At 40.0% G+C, this 21,381-nt stretch overlaps 1 protein-coding gene across 1 annotated transcript in view; it reads left to right on the top strand.

Moving 5' to 3' along the window:
• DIAPH1 (diaphanous related formin 1) overlaps positions 1-21,381 on the top strand; it is a 133,818-nt gene that overhangs the window by 60,155 nt on the left and 52,282 nt on the right. Inside the window, exons 5-16 of the mRNA XM_072998373.2 lie at positions 5,025-5,155; positions 5,971-6,057; positions 9,549-9,612; positions 11,315-11,454; positions 12,267-12,375; positions 12,994-13,104; positions 13,862-13,980; positions 15,359-15,475; positions 16,028-16,143; positions 16,760-16,824; positions 18,717-18,896; positions 20,689-21,300. Of these exons, the coding sequence (XP_072854474.2) occupies positions 5,025-5,155; positions 5,971-6,057; positions 9,549-9,612; positions 11,315-11,454; positions 12,267-12,375; positions 12,994-13,104; positions 13,862-13,980; positions 15,359-15,475; positions 16,028-16,143; positions 16,760-16,824; positions 18,717-18,896; positions 20,689-21,300 (1,851 nt within the window). The remainder of the gene's footprint in view (positions 1-5,024; positions 5,156-5,970; positions 6,058-9,548; positions 9,613-11,314; positions 11,455-12,266; positions 12,376-12,993; positions 13,105-13,861; positions 13,981-15,358; positions 15,476-16,027; positions 16,144-16,759; positions 16,825-18,716; positions 18,897-20,688; positions 21,301-21,381) is intronic.

The raw sequence follows: 21,381 nt of genomic DNA on the forward strand, positions 1-21,381 counted from the left end.
AAATAAATAAATAAATAAATAGGTTATCTGCAGAGACCAATGAGAGTGCTGGAGAGGCAGAGTCATGAGTTATAAGAGTCTCTGCAGGAGGAGGAGGAGTTTATATTGAGAGATTGGAGAGTTTGAAGATTGAGAGTTCTTGGATTTAAGGATTGGTGGTTTTTGGAGTTTGGGGTAGAGAGAGAGAGGGTTGGTTGAGGGTGGATGAAGTGGGATGTTTGGTTAAGAGTTAAAGACTTTGGTCTTGCCTTCATCACCTGTAATAATAAACAGCTTCTATTTGGTTCTATTTAAAATGACACATTGCCTGGGCCTCTATTATTAATAATACATAATGTTGATGTAATCAACTGGTGGCAGCTGAAAGACACGTAGCTTGTGCACTTTGATTGGTGAAACAACCAAGGGACAGGCGGGAACATGACAATGCTGCATAAGGTTCATGTGTCATCCAGCCAGGATGATATTTGGAAATTAAATATTCCCTATTTCTATCTTGAGGCACCCATGGCTCTTGTCTAATCCCTTTCATCATGAGGAACCATTGGGGGCCATAGGACCTGGGGGAATGTAATACAGTGGACCCTCGACTTACGGAATTAATCCGTATTGGAATGGTGGCTGCAAGTCAAAAAGTCTGTAGGTTGAGGGTCCATTTCCCATAGGAATGCATTGAAAACCATTTAATCGTTCTAGCATTTAATTTGTGCCAGCTTTCGGCTTCCTGGGCTTCCAAACCCCCTCCGCTGCCCTCTGTCTCCCATCCACGGTGCCTGGAGCAGCTTTCGGCTTCCCAGGCTTCCAAAGCTGCACCCGCTGCCCTCTGCCTCCTGTCCCCGAGGGCAATGGGGATGGGAGGCAGAGGGCAGCGGGGGTAGCTTTGAATTTCCCACCCTTTCCCCTTGCCTTTTGTAGGTCGAAGCTCCGGCTGCAAGTCAAACAAAAATTTTGTGGCCAGAGCTTTTCATACTTGAAATTTTGTAAGTAGGGACCTTTGTAAGTCGAGGGTCCACTGTACTTAAATTTAATATTAATATTAGCGTGTTTTTGTTGTGGATGTATTGTGATAAGGGAGGAGAGATCCACAACAATACATCCACAACAAAAACACGCTGATCACCCTATCTCCCAAAAAAAGGACAAAAGCTGTTCCCACAGCTATAAATACTCACCTATCAAACAAACAGCAACAGAGCATGGACAGAGTTCCTACTCCAGTCCTCTGAAGATGCCGGCCACAGAGACTGGCAAAACATCAGGAAGAACAACCTTCAGAACACGGCCAAAGAGCCCGAAAAACCCACAACAACCATCATCAAGAAATAGTTCAGTGGGCACTCTTACTGTAATTGTCCTAGCAAATACTTTGCAAACAGTGCAAGTGCTGATTGCAAACAAGTTGCTGAGGGAATCATAGCTACAACTGGTATTTAGCTTGTAGAGTGTTACGTTGTGTTCTCCAGAAACAGTGTTTAGGATACAAGACCTGCAGGATATTGAAACACACCCCATAAATAACAAAGAATAGATGTAGATTTGATTCTGCTATAATGCAGATTCCCTTAGAAGGTGTTGGACTCCCTCTCATTGGGGATTTTTAAGTAGAGGTTGAATGGCTATCTTTCAAGGATGTTTAGCTCTGGATTTCCTGCTTTGGTGATGCTTGCGGTCCTTGCAGCCATACAATTATATGATTCATTGGCCAAAATTCTGTTTCTAATGCCTGTAAGTATGACACAGACAGTGTAACTTTTAGAGATAAAGTTACAAAGTCAGTGCAAACATTATATTTTGCCTATTGAATCAAACAAGAAACAATATATATGCTGGCTTTGTACTTGAAGCCGTTCACCACCAAAAGTTAACATTATTGGTGTTATGCCCACAATGAGATTTTGGTCTGTATTTAGTTATATAAAATACTGTGATCTCAATTCTCAGTCAAGTCTTTGGTGGTATTAACGTTTTTGAAAATTATTCTTAAAGGCAAATCTCATTTAATTTGTCCTTAAATGTGTGTGACCATAAATTTTGTGCAACATTGCACAAGAAGCGAGCAAGCAAAGATGAACAGAAGTGAATAGATCAAGTTATGTTAAAAACAATGCAGTAGGTATTTTATCATAGGTAAGCTTCCTGAAAAGCTCACCAAAACTGGGATGCATTTGCTTAGTAGCATTTCTGTCACTACTGTGCTAGCCAACGTTCCAGCCCTTTAAATGACAGCTTATGTTATAGCACTAGGCAGTGCTTCATTAAATAAGCTGTATATGTGTTTCTGGATCTAAGGCAAACCGACTAAAGTAGAACATAAGTATGACACAATACAAAATAATGATATAATTTGTAATAAAACAGTAATAAAATTTATGCATGCCGTTTTGTATGGTAGTAATGAAGTCTTTAGAGGAATAAGGTTTTTAGTTTTGAATTTGAGACAAATTTCACATCCACTTTACTGAATCATAGCGGCATCAGATTTGATATGATTCCAGTCAGGAATCTTAGTTGTCCATCGGCCATCTCTGCCTTGATATTTCTGCAGTTTAAAAAGCACCCTGACTTTAAAAACTAAGTAGACAGCTGGTTAATTGTATCCATTTTGTTATACAGTATATAGAATGTACTAAGCTAATCAAACAGTAAAATATTTTTATGTTTTAAAGCTATTGAAAGCATAAAATAAGTTAATTGCCTCTACTAAATTTATTATTAAAAGCTTTTTAAAAATTGAACATGCCTCTATGAAAAATATAATTGCGGTATAATTTTTGAATACTTACTTGAATATTCATTTGCATTATAGCCTACATATTTATAAGGTATTCAAAGGTATATATTTGCCCACTCATGACTCTCTCAGCTCACTGGAAAATGAACTCACAAAGAACTTTCTGAACATCACAAAAAGCCACAGTTAAACTTTTCAAGCCATAGTTTTGTGTAACATCTTCATTGAACTTTTTTCAGGTCATCCCACCTTTCAAATCAATCTGAAGGCACTCATTTTTACATGGGAATATAAAATCTCTGTTGTAGATCCCAACAGTATGTTCTTAAGATATGTGTGAAAACTGAACTTTCATTAATATTGACCTGGGATTTTAAGTTGTTAAACTGTTCATTTTTATTTAAAGAAAGGTTTGCTTGTGGTAGTTGATATGTAAATAGTATGTTTGTATTGAATTGGACGTTACTGAATTTATTGTTGTAAACTACCCAGAGAGTGCTGTGCGCTATGGGGCAGTATACAATTTAAATACATACTGTATGTATATGCATACATACACCTATTTGAAAGGATTGAACACATATTCTCCTTTTCTGTTTTGATTAATAGCCGTCCTTTTATTAAATTTTCATGAATTAAAAAAAGAAACCCTTTTACTCAAGGTTCAGAATTTCCATATTTTGAAATGTATTAGTCAGCATCAATGCACGAGTTACAGTCTTCTGTCTGATGCTCTGATCTGTAAAGCGTACAGTGGGGTCTCTACTTAAGAACGTCCCTACTTAAGAAAAATCCAACTTAAGAACAGCTCCATTTGCTAAATTTTGCTTCGACTTGAGAACAGAAATCCAAGATAAGAACAGGAAAAAACCTTTCCTGCTCTTTTTTTAACCTTAGGTCATCTTAGGTTAAAAAAAATTCTCCCCCTAGTGGTAGAGTACGTATTAATCAGCTTTGCATTAGTTCCTATGGGAACTAATGCTTCAATGTACGAACGCACCTCTACATAACAAAAAAACAGCCAGAACGGATTAATTGGTTTTCAGTCCATTCCTATGGGAAATTTTGCTTCAACTTAAGAACGTTTCAACTTAAGAACACAATTCCAAAGTGGATTAAGTTCTTAAGTAGAGATTGCACTGTAGTTTCTATGGACGGAAAAGAGCAGATATGGATTAAATGGTTTTCAATGCATTCCTATGGGAAATGCAGATTCAACATAAGAACTTTTCGACTTGAGAACCACCTTCCAATACGGATTAAGTTCTTAAGTAGAGACCCCACTGTACTGTTTTGCTTTCCATTGCATATGAATATTCATGTAGATACACAATCTGCAGTCAGTATGCATAGACTGCAGACATGCTCACTGTTGCATGAGTACCAGTGTTCACTGCTCTTAGGAATTCCATCTGCCCATCTGGATTTGGGTCTCAAAGACCAATAGATAGTATGGGCACGTCATGTGTAAGTTGTAAGTGAATACATTGAACAATGTCACAGGGTATGTCTGCTAAGACTTAAGTCTTTTCTTCCCATTTTGAGACTTTGTGAGTCTTGACCCAATATTTAACTCTGGTCTGGTAACTTGCAAGTAGTTTTCCCACTGACCAGCACTTTACCCAAGTATCTAAATAATATTGAGGAACAAGCAGCTCTCTAAAGTAGCAATAGGGAAACAAGATGATATGCCAAAATGTAGTAGGACATAGTACAGATAGCTCAAATCTTGGATAAGTTGTTTAGAAAATTAATAATACATATATGTTCATGTAGCCATGTGTATGTTTATTGAGTGAAGCATTCAACCTATATATGTTTTGAGTGTTGTATGTATGTCTGATGAGGGACGCGTTGGTGCTGTGGGTTAAACCACAGAAGCCTCTGTGGTGCAAGGTCAGAAGACCAGCAGTCGTAAGATCAAATCCATGCGACGGAGTGAGCTCCCGTCGCTTGTCCGAGCTCCTGCCAACCTAGCAGTTCAAAAGCATGTAAAATGAGAGTAGATAAATAGGTACCACCATGTTGGGAAGGTAATGGTGTTCCCTCTCTAGTTGTGCTGGCCACACGACCATGGAAACTGTCTATGGACAAACGCTGGCTCTACAGCTTGGAAACCAGGATGAGCACTGCCCCCTGTTGTCAGACATGGCTGGACTAAATGTCAAGGGGAACCTTTGCCTTTACCTATGTATGTCTGAATATGAAGCAGTATGTATAAATGCAGCTGGCTCTTGCATACCTCCTTCTGTGTCCTGATACAGTATAATGCTTATTGTTCTCTCTCTTGCAGGGCATGAGTCAAAAGGAGAGTTCCAAATCTCCTGTGATGTACATCCAGGAACTGAAATCTGGTCTCAGAGATGCACAACTGCTCAACTGTTTGGAATCTCTGCGTGTGTCACTTAACAATAATCCTGTGAGGTAAAGGCCTGGCTTGTTCATTTGTTCGATAGGATTTTGATTCCCTCTCTCTCCCCTGTTGGGGACTCAAGGCAGCATACAAAAAATTTATTACATTAATTAAAACAAATGTAAACATTAATGTATATAGTTTATATACATTTTAAAAGATCTTCCCATCTCATATACCTCCTGGCTTTCCAAAAGCCTCTCCAAAGAAGTGCATTTTCAACTGCTAATAGAAGGAAAGGAGGGAAGAGGACAGCTCATTTCCTGAGAGAGAAAGCTCCATAATCTGAGAGAAACCTCAAGAAAAAGCCCTTTCTCAGGTCCTCATCAGATGTGCTTATGAGAGTAGTGGAACCAAACAAAAGATACTTGCTGAGGATCTTGCTACTTGTGGGGGCTTGTACAGAGAAATATGGTCTTTCAGATACATACAGTATTTTCTTAATTTGATTGGGCCAGATTGGCTGCTTGTTTGAACATGCTTGGAGCAGGGGAGTAGAACAAAATTGTGGTGAGAATGCAGAGAGTGGTCAAAGAATTTTGGTATTCTGGCCAGAATCCTGTTGACTCTTTCTGCCAGTTTTAGTACAGTGTTGTGAACTGCAGCAGCATGTTGCCACTAGTTAGCAAGTAATTGCTTATATTTTTTGTTGTATACCAAGCCACATGGCTAGCACATGACCAGGACTACAAGTTGCAATTTGTTAACTAATGGCAGTTCACTGCCCCAGTTTGCAACATTACACTTATGCCAGTGTATCAATAGGATCCTGGCTCCTGAGTCGTTTTAAATCTTCTGATTTGTTTTAATTGTGTAATTCTTTCAGCTGGGTACAGAATTTTGGAGCTGAAGGCCTGAACTGCTTGTTGGACATATTGAAAGGATTTCATGGAGAGAAGGATGAGGCTTCTGGGTAAGCAAATATGTGAAGTAGAATTTATGTAAAGAGTGGGTTGTATGTATCTGTATGTTCCTGCTTTTTATATGACAGTATGGACTATAAACTGGCCTTCGATCTACTTAGAGGATATATAATTCATGCCTCCATGAGATTATTTTGCTTTTGGAACAAGAATGTTAAGATAAATAAGGCAAGATGGCGGCTTATGGTGGCTTTTGGAACAAGAATGTTAAGATAAATAAGGCAAGATGGTGGCTGCAAACAGATTTCTATGGGATGTGTGGTTTGGTTTTCGTATGGGGTTAGAGAATATGGATAACATGGGAAGACTAAGGACGTCAGTAATAGGTTTTGGGGACATTATTTGCCAGGAAAAAAATAAATATGGAGTTTGATTGGGAAATATGTAAAATGCAGGAAGTTAGCATTCAAAATGTATTATATTGCCCAAATATGGTATTAAGGAAGTTACTCCAAGGGGGCATTTTCTTAGCTAGGAGCTATCTCAGCAGGTAGCTGAGTCAACCTACATCTGTCTGGACAAGCCGACATTGCTTACCCACAGGACACCCGAAGTTCAGCATCATAACTTTTATATATATATTTATTTAGAATATTTTTATCCCGCCTTTCTCATTAAAAAGAAACCAAGGAAGCATTTTTTAAACAAAATAAATGTTTTGTGTAAGAAACACCAATTGTATAAAAAGAAATTTCCATCATATTTACAAGGACATTTTCAGAACAGACAGCCACCTGGTTTTTACAAATAGGGGAGACATCTTTGCTCGGAAAATATTGGGTAAGAAATATCTAATGTGATGTAACTTATTTGCAATTATTCTTGCTTATGCTTTAATAGTAATGTTTTAATAACAGTTTGTATTGCAATAGTTTGTTTTTAAGTGACTGAATGAGAATTATCTAAGAAAATAGCCTTTACTATAGATCAATGGTCCACAACCTTTTTATCTCCACGGACCGGTTTAGCATGGGGGCATCTGTGTGTGCGTGGGAGGGGCCGTGTGTGCATGGGAGAGGCGTGCTTGCAAGGGGGGCACAGGAGATTTACCTCCACGGCCCTGGTCTTTGCAAGGCCACAGACCAGGGGTTGGGGACCCCTGCTATAGATAACTTGTTTTCTTTGTATTTTTGAATCAGTGAGCTTCGCCTATATAATGTCGAAACAGAAGCTCTTATTTTAATAGAACCAGAGTTTTTTTTTCTAACATAAGTATTACAGTGGTGCCTTGCTTAGTGACGTTAATCCATTCCAGGAAAAACGTCATTAAGGGATTTCGTCGCTAAGTGATTTTTAAAAGGCCATAGAAACGCATTAAAATGTGTTTAATGCGTTCCTATGGGCTTAAAAACTTACCTTATGTGAAGAACCTCCATGGGGCGGCCATTTTCGGTGTCTCTAAAGTGAAGCAAAACAGCGGTCGCCATTTTGTTTTCCCGGCGGCCATTTTGGAACCGCCGATTAGCTGTGCGAAAAGGGGGCGTTTGCGATGATCGCGGGGAAGCGATCATCGCAAAGCAAATTTTCCTCATAGGGGCCATCGCAAAGCGATCGCTCTTGCAATGGCAAAAAGTCCATCGCAACGCAATTTTGCCGTAAAACAGAGTGATCGCTATGCGAGGCAACACTGTATTTACACATATGAACTAGAGAAATATATAGTAGAAGGCTGTGATTTTGAAAGTATATACACATGTAATTTTTATATGTATCCCAAATATATTTTATATTTTTGGCTTTTAGTTACTTAGTTGCTTATTTGCTAAATAAACCTTTTATTTATTTATTCATTTATTCATTTATTCATTTATTTATTTGCCACCCACAATACCCAAAGGTCTTTCTTTTAAAGAAGAAAAGGATTCAGTTTTTAACTTTTAAGACAAAATTATTACAAGGTATCCAGGAATGAAGATTTAAAATAAATATAACAAGGTACAATATCTTCTGAGGCAATAAATAAATTACTTATCAAATATGTAAAGAACATATATCTATAAGTCATCCATAAGCAGCTTGTTGATCAAGAGCCTTATAGAAGACTGTCACAATTCCCACATGATCCCTGCTTGTTTCACCAAATTAGGAGCTCACACTACATGTTCCTCAGCTGCTACCAGTTGATTTCATCAACAATACCTGTTATTAATAATCGAGGTCCAGGGCATATGTTATTTTAAAAGAACCAAATAGAAATTGTTTATTGATACAGGTGTTCACTGGAGATGGGGGTATTCATATTCGTATACAAATATCCCCGCATAGGTGGAAATAATGAGGGTCCAGCCCCATGGGGCCGGACTGTCCACTCACAATTTTGCCACTGACACAAGCTCGATGAAGCCTTCCTATTGCGTTGTTGTCCACAATCGGTTACCGACTCCTGGCAGGAGATGGGATGACAAGCCTCTCTGCTAGGTTGCAGAGTAGCTAATCCATTGCAGAGAACAACGTAATAGGAAGCCTCTGCGGAGCCAGTGGCAGTGACGAAATCGTGAGAGGACCCTCGTTATTTCCACCTGTGCGGGGATATTCGTATACGAATACCCCCACCTGTAGTGTTGACAGAGCAAGCAATGTTATTAACTCTTAAACAAACATTCTCCTTTATCCATCTCAGCCACCTCTCCTGCCCAAACTCCAAATCTCTCTACAGTACAGTAGTGCCTCACTTGATGACGTTAATTCGTTCCAGCGAAATCGCTGTAGAGCGAAAACGTTGTCCAACAAAAAAAAAATTGAAACACATTGAAAACCGTTCAATGCATTCCAATGGGTGGAATATCTGCTCGTCCAGCACAAATCCTCCATACGGTGGCCATTTTCTGGTGCCTATTAAGCGAAAAATCAGTCCTAAAAACAGAGGGGGCCCATTTTCTTCAGCCGGTGGCCATTTTGAAACCTGACGATCAGCTGTTTGCTGATCGTTGTAAAGCGAAAATCGATTCCCGAAGCAGGGAACCGATCATCGTGAAACAAAAAAACCTCCATTTAAACCATCGTTTTGCGGTCGGAAAAGCGATCGCAAAAACTTCAACGTTAAGTGGATTACTCATCGTTATACGGGATAATCGTCCAGCAGGGCACGACTGTATCTCAAAACCCTATCTATGTCTATCTCCTCCTCCTGCTTATACCTCATGACTCCGCCCCTCCAGCACTCCCATTGGTCTATGCAAATAGCATATGAATATTTATAACGTGGGTGAACGCCACAGAGACATTCAGATTTCGCCCCATGGAAACTGACAGGAAAAGACTAAAGATGGGGAAGGCATAATTTGTCTTAAGGGCAATAATTTTATCCGAACAGCTTTCTTCTTCTCATCTCACTACCATCTTAAGTCCAAACAGCATCCTGTTGCAGCTCTTAATGATGATCTTAGACTCCACAATGTTCAAGTCAGTCATGCTGGAGTGGGAAAGGGATACTTCACTGCATTGAACTGTCAGCCATTATTTGCTATTCTCTTTTTCTCAGGCCATATGACACTCGGATTGAACATGAAATCATTAGGTGCTTAAAAGCCTTCATGAACAATAAGGTAAGTTTCCTGGTTTTTTGCCTACAGATGTTTGTGCACTGCCATATCCAGTTTTTAAGAACCAGAAAGTGCATAGTAGAAAACCAAGCAACAAATGAGTGAACGTGGCAGCTCAGTGGTGTTAAAATGTGACCAGGGTGGGCTGGAAGGGCACCCTCCACTTGGAGGCTTCGGGATCACACTGGGGCCGTCAGGACAGCCCTCACCTCCATAATGCCATGGGGCTTTCACATTGAGCCTTTGACTCATGCACATGTTAGACTCCTTGGTCTATTTTATTATTTGATGTCATTGTCTGTGATTACAGTAAAATAAAAAGCAAATCTGTGCCTCAGGAAACAAAAGGGAAGGAGAGAGAAAGAATTATGACGTCTGCTTAAGACTATTATGAGAGAAATACTTAAGGTCTTGAATGAGCCAGATAAATATGCGATGCAGATATTTCTCAGTATTTGGGAGTGCCCCCCTCACAAAGAGAGAGGGAATGAGAGAGAGAGAGGCCAGAGGAGCATCTAATTCTCAGTCTGGACATGAAAAAAGAGGAAGCCAAAAGTAGAATAAAATAAGAGAAATTTGATCAGAATGAAGAACAGTCAAGTGAACAAGCAGCAACATTGAAGATAAGGGGGAGGGGAAAGCCCAAGGGCAGAAACAGGAAAAACAGAAATCCAAATAATGGAGCATATGCTCCTCTTTTCCTGGCTGATACGGATAAGTTTTTTTTCATTTGTACACAGAAACTTTGTAAGCAGCAAACAAGCAAACAAAAAACTCTGAGATGTCTTTTCATAGCTTTATCAATGCTAAACTTCAGGATCATGACCAATAAGAAAAAGATACCAGTTGTCAGACATCAGTTAAGAAAAAGAATAATGAATGCTGACAAGATTTCTGGAAGAATAACTGTGTTAGTCCATAATCGGTAGCAGCAAAAACAGCAGAGCCCAGTGACATGTTTGAAAATCAGTGTGATTTATTTGGCATAAGATGTCATGTATCTGAGGAAGGCAACTGTAATCTCTGAAAGCTTGCATGATATAAAACTTGCTAGGCTTCACAGTTCTGCTAGACATGGTTGTTTTTGTTAAAGGTTAAAAAGTTAGAAGTGAGGCAGAGGGATTAAGATAGTAAGGGAAAATATTCTAGGAAAAGCTTTGTGGAGCGCAGATACTAAGAACTGTTGGGAGGTTCTAATAGAAATGAAGACAAAGCCAGAATCAAAATTGAACATTGTTAAATGGAAAGGGAACATTTAGAAGTAAAAGGCATTAAGCTTTAGCAATGAAATACGTCATCATTTGCAAGAGACATTTTGGAGGACTACTGTGAATAAAACTGCTGGAAAATGTCAGCAGCAGAATAATAGGGAGAGAAAAGGAAAACACTGAAAGAACCATTTAAATGGTAACTTGGTAGAAAAGCAGTTTTTAGATGTTTTAAAAGAGGAAAGAAAATATATGCAAGATTGAGAGGACTGGCAGGACATTTCTTAAGTGTAAGAGGAATGAACAATTTAATTTCCACATCTCCTTTATACATTTCTGCTCTTTTGTCCAGGATCTTCCCCTTTCTTTTCCCATTCAGTTTCCTTAGTCTACTCTTGTGAAGTTGTGCTACTTTATTCTTCAGCATAGACCACCGTTCAGACCATACTGTCCAGGAAGTATATGTGTCTCATGGGTGTGTTGTTTTCTCTTTTCAGTTTGGCATTAAGACAATGCTTGAAACAGAGGAGGGAATTCTGCTTTTGGCAAGAGCCGTTGACCCCAAAGTCCCTTCCATGATGATTGATGCTCTCAGACTGCTCTCTGCACTCTGCATTTTGCCTCAGCCTGTGGATATGTAAGTGACCGTAGGTGGTTTACCTTCTGGCTCAAATGCACTATGTAAGAGGACTGGGCATGTTTGGCAGCCGGGGCCCTTAACAAAATGTACCAGAAACTGGAAGGCTATTGCTAGGTTACCTATCTTTATGTGCATGTAACCCGTACAGTGGCTTCCATCATACAGGTGCACATAGGAGGAGAACCTAATTTTGGGCAATTCTTTCTTTAACTGAACCCTGCCCTCCACTCCACAAGCCATACTGGCAGGTTCTTCACCCTCAGGGTTGTGTGTTTTTTCTTTCTTTCATAGTGCACGGGGCTGTGGAAGAAAGGAAAGAAGGGGGAAATTGCCTTTCACAAGTTTTCTGACTGTTGTTCATCTAAGATCCAAACCCATATGTTTGCTTTTAACATTATATATATAACATTTTAAATAAACATAGAGTTCATCAGATTCTCACATAATTTGTTATTACAGCTACTATTAGTCCCATGCCTCAAGTTTTCTGCCTCACAAAATTTTCCTGGCCCAGCACTCTCCTCTTCCACCAAACCTGAATGCTCTGAACTTTTTGTAAAATGCAGAGTGGGGCTCTTAAGTATTCTAACAAGAGTTTCACTCTGCATAGAAGTTCATCTGATCCACCAATAGTGGTTTCTTTTCCCTCTGTGGACTCCATGTGGTTGCAGTGGAGAGAGTATTAAAGAGCCTACAATCCTATGCATGTTACCAACATCAGTGTCATTAAATCAAATGGGAGTGAAATGCTGATTAGAGTGTTCTGTTAGAGCAGCTGGTACTGATTGGTTATCCTTGCTGTCATGTAGGTATGAGCAAGTTCTAGGGGCACTGACAGAACGAGCAGAAATGGATGAAGTGGAACGCTTTAAACCTATCTTGGACGGCCTGAGGAGTGGCACCTCAGTGGCCTTAAAGGTAAGAAAGCGGGCTTGAAACAGAATATTTCAGAGCAGCTTCACCTCTTCTGAGAAGGATGTTCTTGTATCTGTCATATCTCCTCTTTCAGGGTGCTTTGTCTGCTTCTTGTTTCTCCATTCCTTTCCAGCAGTGGACACACAACAGTTCTCAGTTGTTGGAAATGCTCAGTCCTCATTAACTCTTTTGAGGGCGGTGCCCTCATTAAATTTATGCATGATGTTTTTAAACTTTTTTTGTAGTTGCATAATCTACAAGCATGCTGTATCGCCCTGTTGTTTGAGTCATGATGGAAGCTCAGACATGGCACCTGCTCTGGGGCAAATGACTCTTTCTACTGAGGGTGGAAGCACTTACACTTCTCCTGATTTGTTCAGAAAAGTTCTTGCCCTCTGGGGTTACTTTTGCGGGGCTTAATTTGTTATTCAGAGCAGTCATACCTTTGATTTTTGTGCTGCTTTGCTATGAATGAAGAGCGTGGGGGGGGGATTTTCCTGGGTCATGTATTTTACTGGCAGGTATTTTAATAACGTTTTCCCTTGCTCCTCTGAGGGCATAGATAGCATTCGTTAGGTCTTGTGTGGCATGGAACCCATCTTCCATTCTCCTCCCCTAAAGGTGGCCTGTCTACAGTTGATCAACGCCCTGATCACTCCAGCAGATGAGCTTGACTTCAGAGTTCACATCCGCAGTGAACTGATGCGTTCTGGACTGCAGCAGATCCTCAAGGTGAGAAGCACCTGACTCTTGCCATGTCATATTTGCTGTGTTTAAGGAGAGATGAACGCTGACACCACAGTGCCCTATGTGAACATGTAAGCAAACTGCATTGTGTAGAGTGTCCTGAAGACTTGCACTTGTGAAGCAGTTTCCCAGCAGGTCAGATTTCACAAGAATATTTAACACTAATTCATGTATGTAGTTAATCCTACAGTTGGGTTGCTTGAGCAAATGTTGAGCCTCTTCATTGAAATGGATTTCAGGGACAATCTTGTTAGTTCTTCTTTAATGTGTGCTTCCATACATATTCTATGCACATGGGGAAAGTAGAATCATGTCCTTCTGGCCCCACATCAATATTGTTTATTGCATTGCTCCTGTAATACTCTATGCTTCTTGGAGAAGTGAATTGTAGTCCATGAAAGCTCATACTGAAATAGCTCTGTTATTATTAAAAAGTGACACAACTGCCTTGCTTCCCCCCCCCCATCATACAGATTGACTGTATGTACAAGTGTGTCATATTGTGATCAATGCCTGGATGGTAGGGCAGAGACAGAACTAGCGAGGGGAAGTCTCTCCACTTTTCAGTGGTTTGTGGATGGTTCTAATTAATCAGTGTTACAGGAGTAGGGAACAAGTGGATTGTGAGAAAGAATGAATCAGTAATTGTCCAGTGATAGGATGCCTGGATGGGGCGTTGTATCAATAGCTATAGGTGATGATGGCAGGTGGGCACCCACTGATGTGACTGTTCTCTCTGTAGGAGCTTCGTGCTCAAGACAATGAAGAGCTAACAGTGCAACTCCAGGTGTTTGAAGAATGTGGTGAAGAAGATTCTGCAGATCTCAGAGGTCGACTAGAGGACATTCGTATAGAAATGGAATATCCTTCTTCTGCTTAGTGTTGCATAGGGAGATCTTCCTGTTCTCAATGACAGTTGATTGGGGCACAGGTCCTGTCTTTAAAAAACAAAAACAAAATACTAGTGAATTATAATGTAATATGGATTGTACCTCATTATATGCATTTTTCTGGTCTTCTTAACACAGGCATGGTCACCACAAAAAGCAAAGCAAAGCGTGCTGCTTATATACCGCCCCATAGCACTTCAAGCACTCTCTGGGCAGTTTACAAGTTAATTATGCAGGCTGCACATTGCCCCCCCCCCCCCCCGCGAGCTGTGTACTCATTTTATCGACCTTGGAAGGATAGAAGGCTGAGTCAACCTTGAGCCGGCTACCTGGGATTGAACTCCGGGTCGTGAGCACAGTTTTGGCTGCAGTGCAGTGGTTTAACCACTGCACCACGAGGCTCTTTGGCAGTGGCCGCTTTCTTATTTGGTTAGTAGAGGGGATCAGACTTCAGTTTAGGCAGCTGCGACTATGCTGTGTGTGCATGGGCGTACACATGTGGAGAGCTGCAGCATTAGTACAAAAGAGACATAGTTCCTCTCGTGCACATGTAAATTAAAGAAAATTACTTATCAGATGTGTCCAGCTGTGAGCTCTGAGGAACTTGGCAGCCTTAGTGGAAGCAGAGAGGGAAGTATGGGCAAAGGGGGGGTTAGAAGAAGATAGCAGAGGCTGCTTGAGATAGTCTTGGTGAGGGTGATTTAAACCATGGGCAGAATAGGGAGAAACACTTTTATATTTGATGTGATGCAGATTCTTGTGGTTTTCATGACCAAAGGACCTCTGAAGCAAATATATTGGCAAAAGTACAATGAAAATCAACATTTATTTGATTTTTAAAAAATAATTGTGTTCATTTATCAGAACGACATGCTTCAACAATACCAACCACCATCACCAATAAAATATAAAGTTCAGCATAACCTTCCCAAATGAAATATGAACCAGAGACAGTGACTAACACTGCCTTAACAGAACAACATGTAACTTTTCACTTGTGGCCAAATCCACTCTTCCATATCAAACTTTAATTGTGGAGATAGGCCATTTGCTCTTACAGAAAAATAATGGGATGTGTTTGAAATCTTAAACCTTGTATTAAGAATACAATGTCTTAATTTCTGTTTTTGAATATGCAGGGAGAGAGATACACTGCTATAATGATTACAGCCAAACTTCTGTAGAGCATTCAAGGCTTTACCATTGGAGAAAGTGGGTTTTATTTTAGGTTTTACATGGCTCTGGAAAGGATTTTCATAGCTGGGCTAATTCTTTTTCTCCAGTTAATCCAATCTGTGTGCCTATGTTACTTTCAAATAGTCTTTGTATCCTTAACTATTGTTCTTTACCGACTTCAATGAAGTCTTCCAGATTCTCCTCAACACTGTAAAGGATTCGAAGGCAGAGCAGCATTTTCTCTCTATTCTGCAGCACCTCTTGCTAATTCGCAATGATTATGAGGCCAGGTGAATAAGTTCCATAGTGTTGAGAAAAAAAATACTGATAAGGGACTTTCTTTTGTTGTTTATATTATATTCTTAATCTACCCCCAATAATAACAAAAGTTATCTGGGAGGACCCTCATCATGTTCTTTCTAGAAGGACAGGTAGAATGTAGACTACTGCTTCAAGATACATGGATGAGGTGGCCATTCAGTGTATCAGATACCTCGTTGCGGAAAAGGGCCCGGCATGCTGCTTAGAAAGTACGTTTACCTAAAAATGAGAACATCTCATAACATGACATGAGAGAACCAGAGCTGGTCAGTGAATAGGAATGTTGAACTTTAGCAAAGTAAAGCAAAAGGGTGTCGGGCAGTGGGCAAATTAAGCAGCAGCATTTTCAGTAGGAAAGTGCTCCTCTGGTGTGGGGAATAATAAGTCCCTTCTCTCATAGGTCTGTGAGAATGCAATAGGCCATTTTGTATAGTGAAAACATGGAATATTTCTTTATGGAGAGCTTGTACTTCTGAATGTCATCACTAAACACCTCCTTCTTCCTTTTTTTCTGCCCTTAGGCCTCAGTATTTCAAGCTGATTGATGAGTGCATTTCACAGATAGTCCTTCACAAGAATGGTGCTGATCCAGATTTCAAGTGCAAGCATCTTGACTTCAATATTGAGGGCCTAATAGGTGAGTCTGGGTATGGGTTGCTCTGCTATTCGATGGCTATACCTTTAGCTGACAGTAAAAAAAACCCTTAACTTTTGCCCCATTTGAAATGCCACTACAGCACTATGAAGCTTTCCCCTTTTCCACGATTAAAAAAATAAGTCACATAGAGCAAGCAAAAAGATGTAAGGGTGTTTAATTTTTATAACCAATATGGGCAGCAGACGTGAGCTCTGTTTAGTGGAGATATCTTGACACAGAATGTCTTACTTATTCCTTAAGCTGAATGTAAAGTACCCCATGCACGTCAGTTACTGTACTAATGCAAAACAGTGGCGGTTTCACACACAGTGTGGGCCCTCTTTCCTACTGAAGTAAGAAGAATGATCTCTCTCCAGCAGAATCAGTTATGCAAACAGCATTGTCTTAAGGAAAGGGGGTCTGAATGTAAGACAGGTGAAGAGAGAAAGAGATGAGTGCTGACTGTATCTAGAAGTCAAAACAATCAAGGATGGGCACTGTCTGGAAAATGAACACTGGGTTATAGGTGTAGCGACTAAGAAGGCTGTCCTTCCACCAGTACTATCCCACTGACTATGATGCTCATGTTATGCTCTTTTTCTGCTTTTTTGGGTAGATAACCTGGTCGATCAAACTAAGGTGGCAAGAAGTGAAGCTAAAGCCATAGAATTGGAAAAGAAGGTTATAACCAGTTCACTTTTTCTATTTTTTTAGATTGTCCTTTATAGTTCCTATCAAATCTAGAATCTCTGCTTTTTGTTTTAAGAGCCTTTTTCCCCTTTATTTTTTCTGTACCTGACTTTGCTTTGTTAATACCTTCCTCTTAATTAAATTGTGGATTACTTTGTTTCACACTTTCCCCCTTTCTCTTTTGCTCCTGCTTTTGCATGGAATCTGCTGTCTCCTTTTATCCACACCCCCTTCTCCTTGCAATTCCAGGTACTTGTTCTTCTGAGCTTTCTGACTCTAATCTCTGCTGCTGCTTCTCTTTTCCTCTTCTTTTATTGTCTTGTACTGTTAGAATCTGTAAGCCAGTGGTGACGGTTTGTTTGTCTGAAATCAATCATTGTATGATGTACAGGTTTTATATGAATACATATATAAATGTGTTAAATTAATCCTTATTTTGTTCTTTATTTTATCCACTACTACTCTTCTTTCCAATCATTTCTGTGTCTTTACCATTTAGACCAGAGCTTAGCAACCTTTTCGGCTTCGTATCAGGTGACAGGCCAGAGCCTCATGTATGGGGATAGGTTGGAAGGGACATATGTGTGTACATACACCCAACTGTGTTGTTTCTCAGTATCAGCCTTTGAAAAGTGGGGAGGCTGGCAATGGGTAAAAGGTTGAGGCAACAAGATAAATTGCTCTCAGAACAAATACTGAGTGCATGGATACAGACAAAGAGATGCAGAATAGCTCCAGAACAGATACGAATTTACATTTACCAAAGGGGTATAATCTTCACAAATGATGCTCAAGGACATGTGACTCCCTCCATCATAATTGTTCTGCCACTTCAAAACTTCAGATATTTCCCATTTGCCAGATTTTTCCATCACATCAGAAACCTAGCTTCAATTTTTTAAAATAAAAAGCCAGTTTTTTTCTCCTCCATTCTCTTTCCACAAAACTTCCACACAAAAATAGAAATCCTTTGCTTAATGGGTATAATGGCGTAAGGTGAAAATTTGTGAGTGCCTAAGAGTAATAATTTTGAAAAATTACACTAATGCAGGGATGGGTCATAGCTCAGCTTTCTACAAAAAGTCTCTGAAATTTTCAGTGGAAGGATGTTGGGTAGCCAGACCAAGAATTATCTCCTCCTGAGATCTGTGGAAGCATCGCTGAGACAGAGGGACTAGTGTTCTTACATACAGTAGCTGTGCATGAATGTGACCAGATAGATACTTCCAGTACATAATGTTTTGGACAGAGCAAGGACTTCTTGCACCTTCAATCTGCTAAGGGAGTAAAATTGCTGTTGCTCAGCTAACTGGGTTTAATTTAAAAATCTATACCCCATGTTATTTACAGCATAAATCCACAGTGGCATGACACAATTCCAGATGCAAAGAGCAACACTGACAACCAACTACATCTAAGTTGTGAAGGAAGGATTTGGGCAGCGTCCTTCCCTTTTCTTCCTATAGAGATGAAAAGTTCACCCTGACTTTCTACTATGATTAGGAGAATATTTTTTCCATACTCTAACACTAATGATGCATTAAATGCAAAGCATAGTTTGAAAGACCACTTTCATCTAGTGTCAAGCTTGCTTTAGCTCATATTTTTCAGAAGTTGCAAAATACTTTTTTTGCACCTAATATTTTCCTGCTTTTGCTTTTGCCCATTACCTTTTCGTCCCTAACCAGCGTAGTTTGTTAACAAATTCTGTTCATAGAAGCCAATACATATTCAACAAAAACAGCTTTCTGCATTTGTCCTTTTAGTCTGTTCTGATCTGAGCAGGGTTATATTACCCAGAATGAACATAGTCAGTAGCTTGAAGCCTTACTAACACAGAATATATTGACATGACTACTGCATATATTATTTTATCTTCTCAGCTGGATTCTGAGCTGACTGCACGCCATGAACTACAAGTTGAAATGAAAAAGAAGGAAAGTGACTTTGAGCAGAAAATCCAAGATTTACTTCAAGAAAAAGAAACCATGGAAGTTGAAAAACAACAGGTTACCACAGAGAAGCAAAATCTTGAAACTGCTAACTCCCAGCTGGTTGATGAGGTAATATCCAGGGGGGTGGGATGAAGATGCAGAGCACACAATATAAGTATCACCTGGATTTGTATTGGACAGAGGGAATCAGTGACATATATTCTCTTTACACAGATTCTAAGGAGCCCACTTTCCAGTCCTGTAGAATCTGTGTTGTAGAGGTCACATCAAAGACATCTTTGTTGTAAGCCGCCTAGAGTGGTCGAAATGACTAGATAGGCGGGGTATAAATACAATGAATGAATGAATGAATGAATGAATGAATGAATGAATGAATGAATGAATGAATGAATGAATGAATAAATAAATAAAAAAATAAATAAATAAATAAATAAATAAATCTTACCTGTCACTTTAGTATTTAACCACAAATTTAGTTAGGAGGAGAATGTTTGAAGGAAAAAGATTTCTGTCACTGAAAGATAAGAAGGTATACTATAATGGGGTTGACAGGTATGCTGAAAGATATATTATAAGGAGAACATGTTACAGACATGGTAATAATTAATGTATGTATATTTCAGCTATGATGATGGGATTAATATCTAGCTGAATCAAAGAGTTAACTAAAAACTGACAGACACGAGAATCCATGATAATGAGAGAGAGGAATTCCAGGTTAGGTGAAAAAATTAGGAGAAAATGTAGTTATTTGGGACTGTGAGGAATAAATGAGTGATGGGGAGTGTCTGTAGGAATTTTGTAGGAAATTCAACCTAGAAATAACCAATACTTTTATTTTTAGATACATGAGCAAAAGGTGATATACCTGGAAAAAGACCAGGAGACAGACAGATAGCAAACCCTCACTTATTCTTTCAACTGATTGTAATCAGTCAGTCTTCAGATCAATCTTAAATCTGACAAATAAGATAGGCTAATTTAAATACCTTAGTTATGTATTTTGCTTATCTATCAACCACTTCAAATACTGCAAAATAAATTGGTGCCATGATGAAATTGCAGCATCTTAGATTTAATAGTAATATGTGGAACCTTGAATAAATTATTGTTATCTGGGGAAAAAGATGAAGAAAATGAAGGCTCTAAAGGTTAAAGGCAGAAAAGCCATAATCGTACAGATATGTTGTAAAAAGGAACATATTTTGAATGGAGGAGTCTTGTTAGCAATGAAAAAGAAATGCATTTAAACTATACAAATGGAATGCTGTTCTGTATATGTGGCATACTGTATGTGTATCAGTGAAGTGTGGTGTGACAAAAGACAGTGTAGAATGAACTGGGTTGGGGGAAAATGGAAGGAATGTTGGGGATGGGGACCCACAGTACATGATGTAGCAGCAATTATGATGAGCCACATTCTAAGATACCTATGGAAGCCATTTCATTTGGATTTCATCTGATTAGGTATTGCTTGCAGCAATTGCTCAACACAACAACTATTGGAACACTGTGGACTCTTTTTACACTAGCTTAATGTTCGATACTACCCAAAGTACACAAGACTGAAAGTCTGCTAAGAAAGGACTTAAGCTGTAACAGAGGTTGCAGTCATCCAAGTGGGTGTGGAATAGTTTTGATGTGGCCCTAATATGACCACCTTGTTTTCTATATCTCCCTCATTAGGCAGAGTCAAAGTTAGATGTATGGAGGCCTTGTAGTTATTTGTGTCGTGGTGTATGTATTGAAACATTTTCCAAATGTCAAGTTTACAAAGAAGAGTCAAGAAAGTAACATTGTTGTTTAAATCTCTCACCTTTAGAGAGCTGTTCCTTTTTCTGGCTTGGAAATGTGATGCTCTGTACACCTTATTTGTTCTACCTCTTTACTCGCTATCTAGATTGTGGTACTGACAAAGGAATGTGAAGATATGAAGAAGAAAATAGAACACATTGCCTCTTCATCTGAAGGACAGCCAGCACCTCCTCCTCTCCCTCTTCCTGTGCCTCCACCTCCTCCACCACCGCCTCCACTTCCTGGAGCAACAGGCATGCCACCTCCTCCGCCACCTCTTCCAGGAGGAACAGGAGTGCCTCCACCACCACCTCCACCACCTCCTCTTCCTGGGATGCCAGGAATAGCTCCTCCACCACCACCACCACCTCCTCTTCCTGGGGTGCCAGGAGTAGCTCCTCCTCCACCACCACCACCTCCTCTTCCTGGGATGCCAGGAATAGCTCCTCCTCCACCACCACCACCTCCTCTTCCTGGGATGCCAGGAATGCCACCGCCTCCACCTCCTCTTCCTGGGATGCCAGGAATGCCACCACCTCCACCTCCTCTACCTGGGGTAGCACCACCTCCACCGCCACCCCTTGGTGGGCCTGGGGTGCCACCTCCCCCTATGCCACCTGGATTTGGTGCTACTGCAGCTCCAGCTCTTCCATTTGGATTGACTCCAAAGAAACTTTACAAGCCAGAAGTTCAGCTGCGGAGAACTAACTGGTCCAAGGTGCTGTTCTGCTAGCTGATTCCTAGATTTGCTTCCTCCACAGTGCTGACTCTGCCCTTTCCTCCAATCATCTGAGGTCCC

This window comes from Pogona vitticeps, chromosome 4 (genome assembly GCF_051106095.1).
Source record: "Pogona vitticeps strain Pit_001003342236 chromosome 4, PviZW2.1, whole genome shotgun sequence".
NCBI classification, from domain to species: domain Eukaryota; kingdom Metazoa; phylum Chordata; class Lepidosauria; order Squamata; family Agamidae; genus Pogona; species Pogona vitticeps.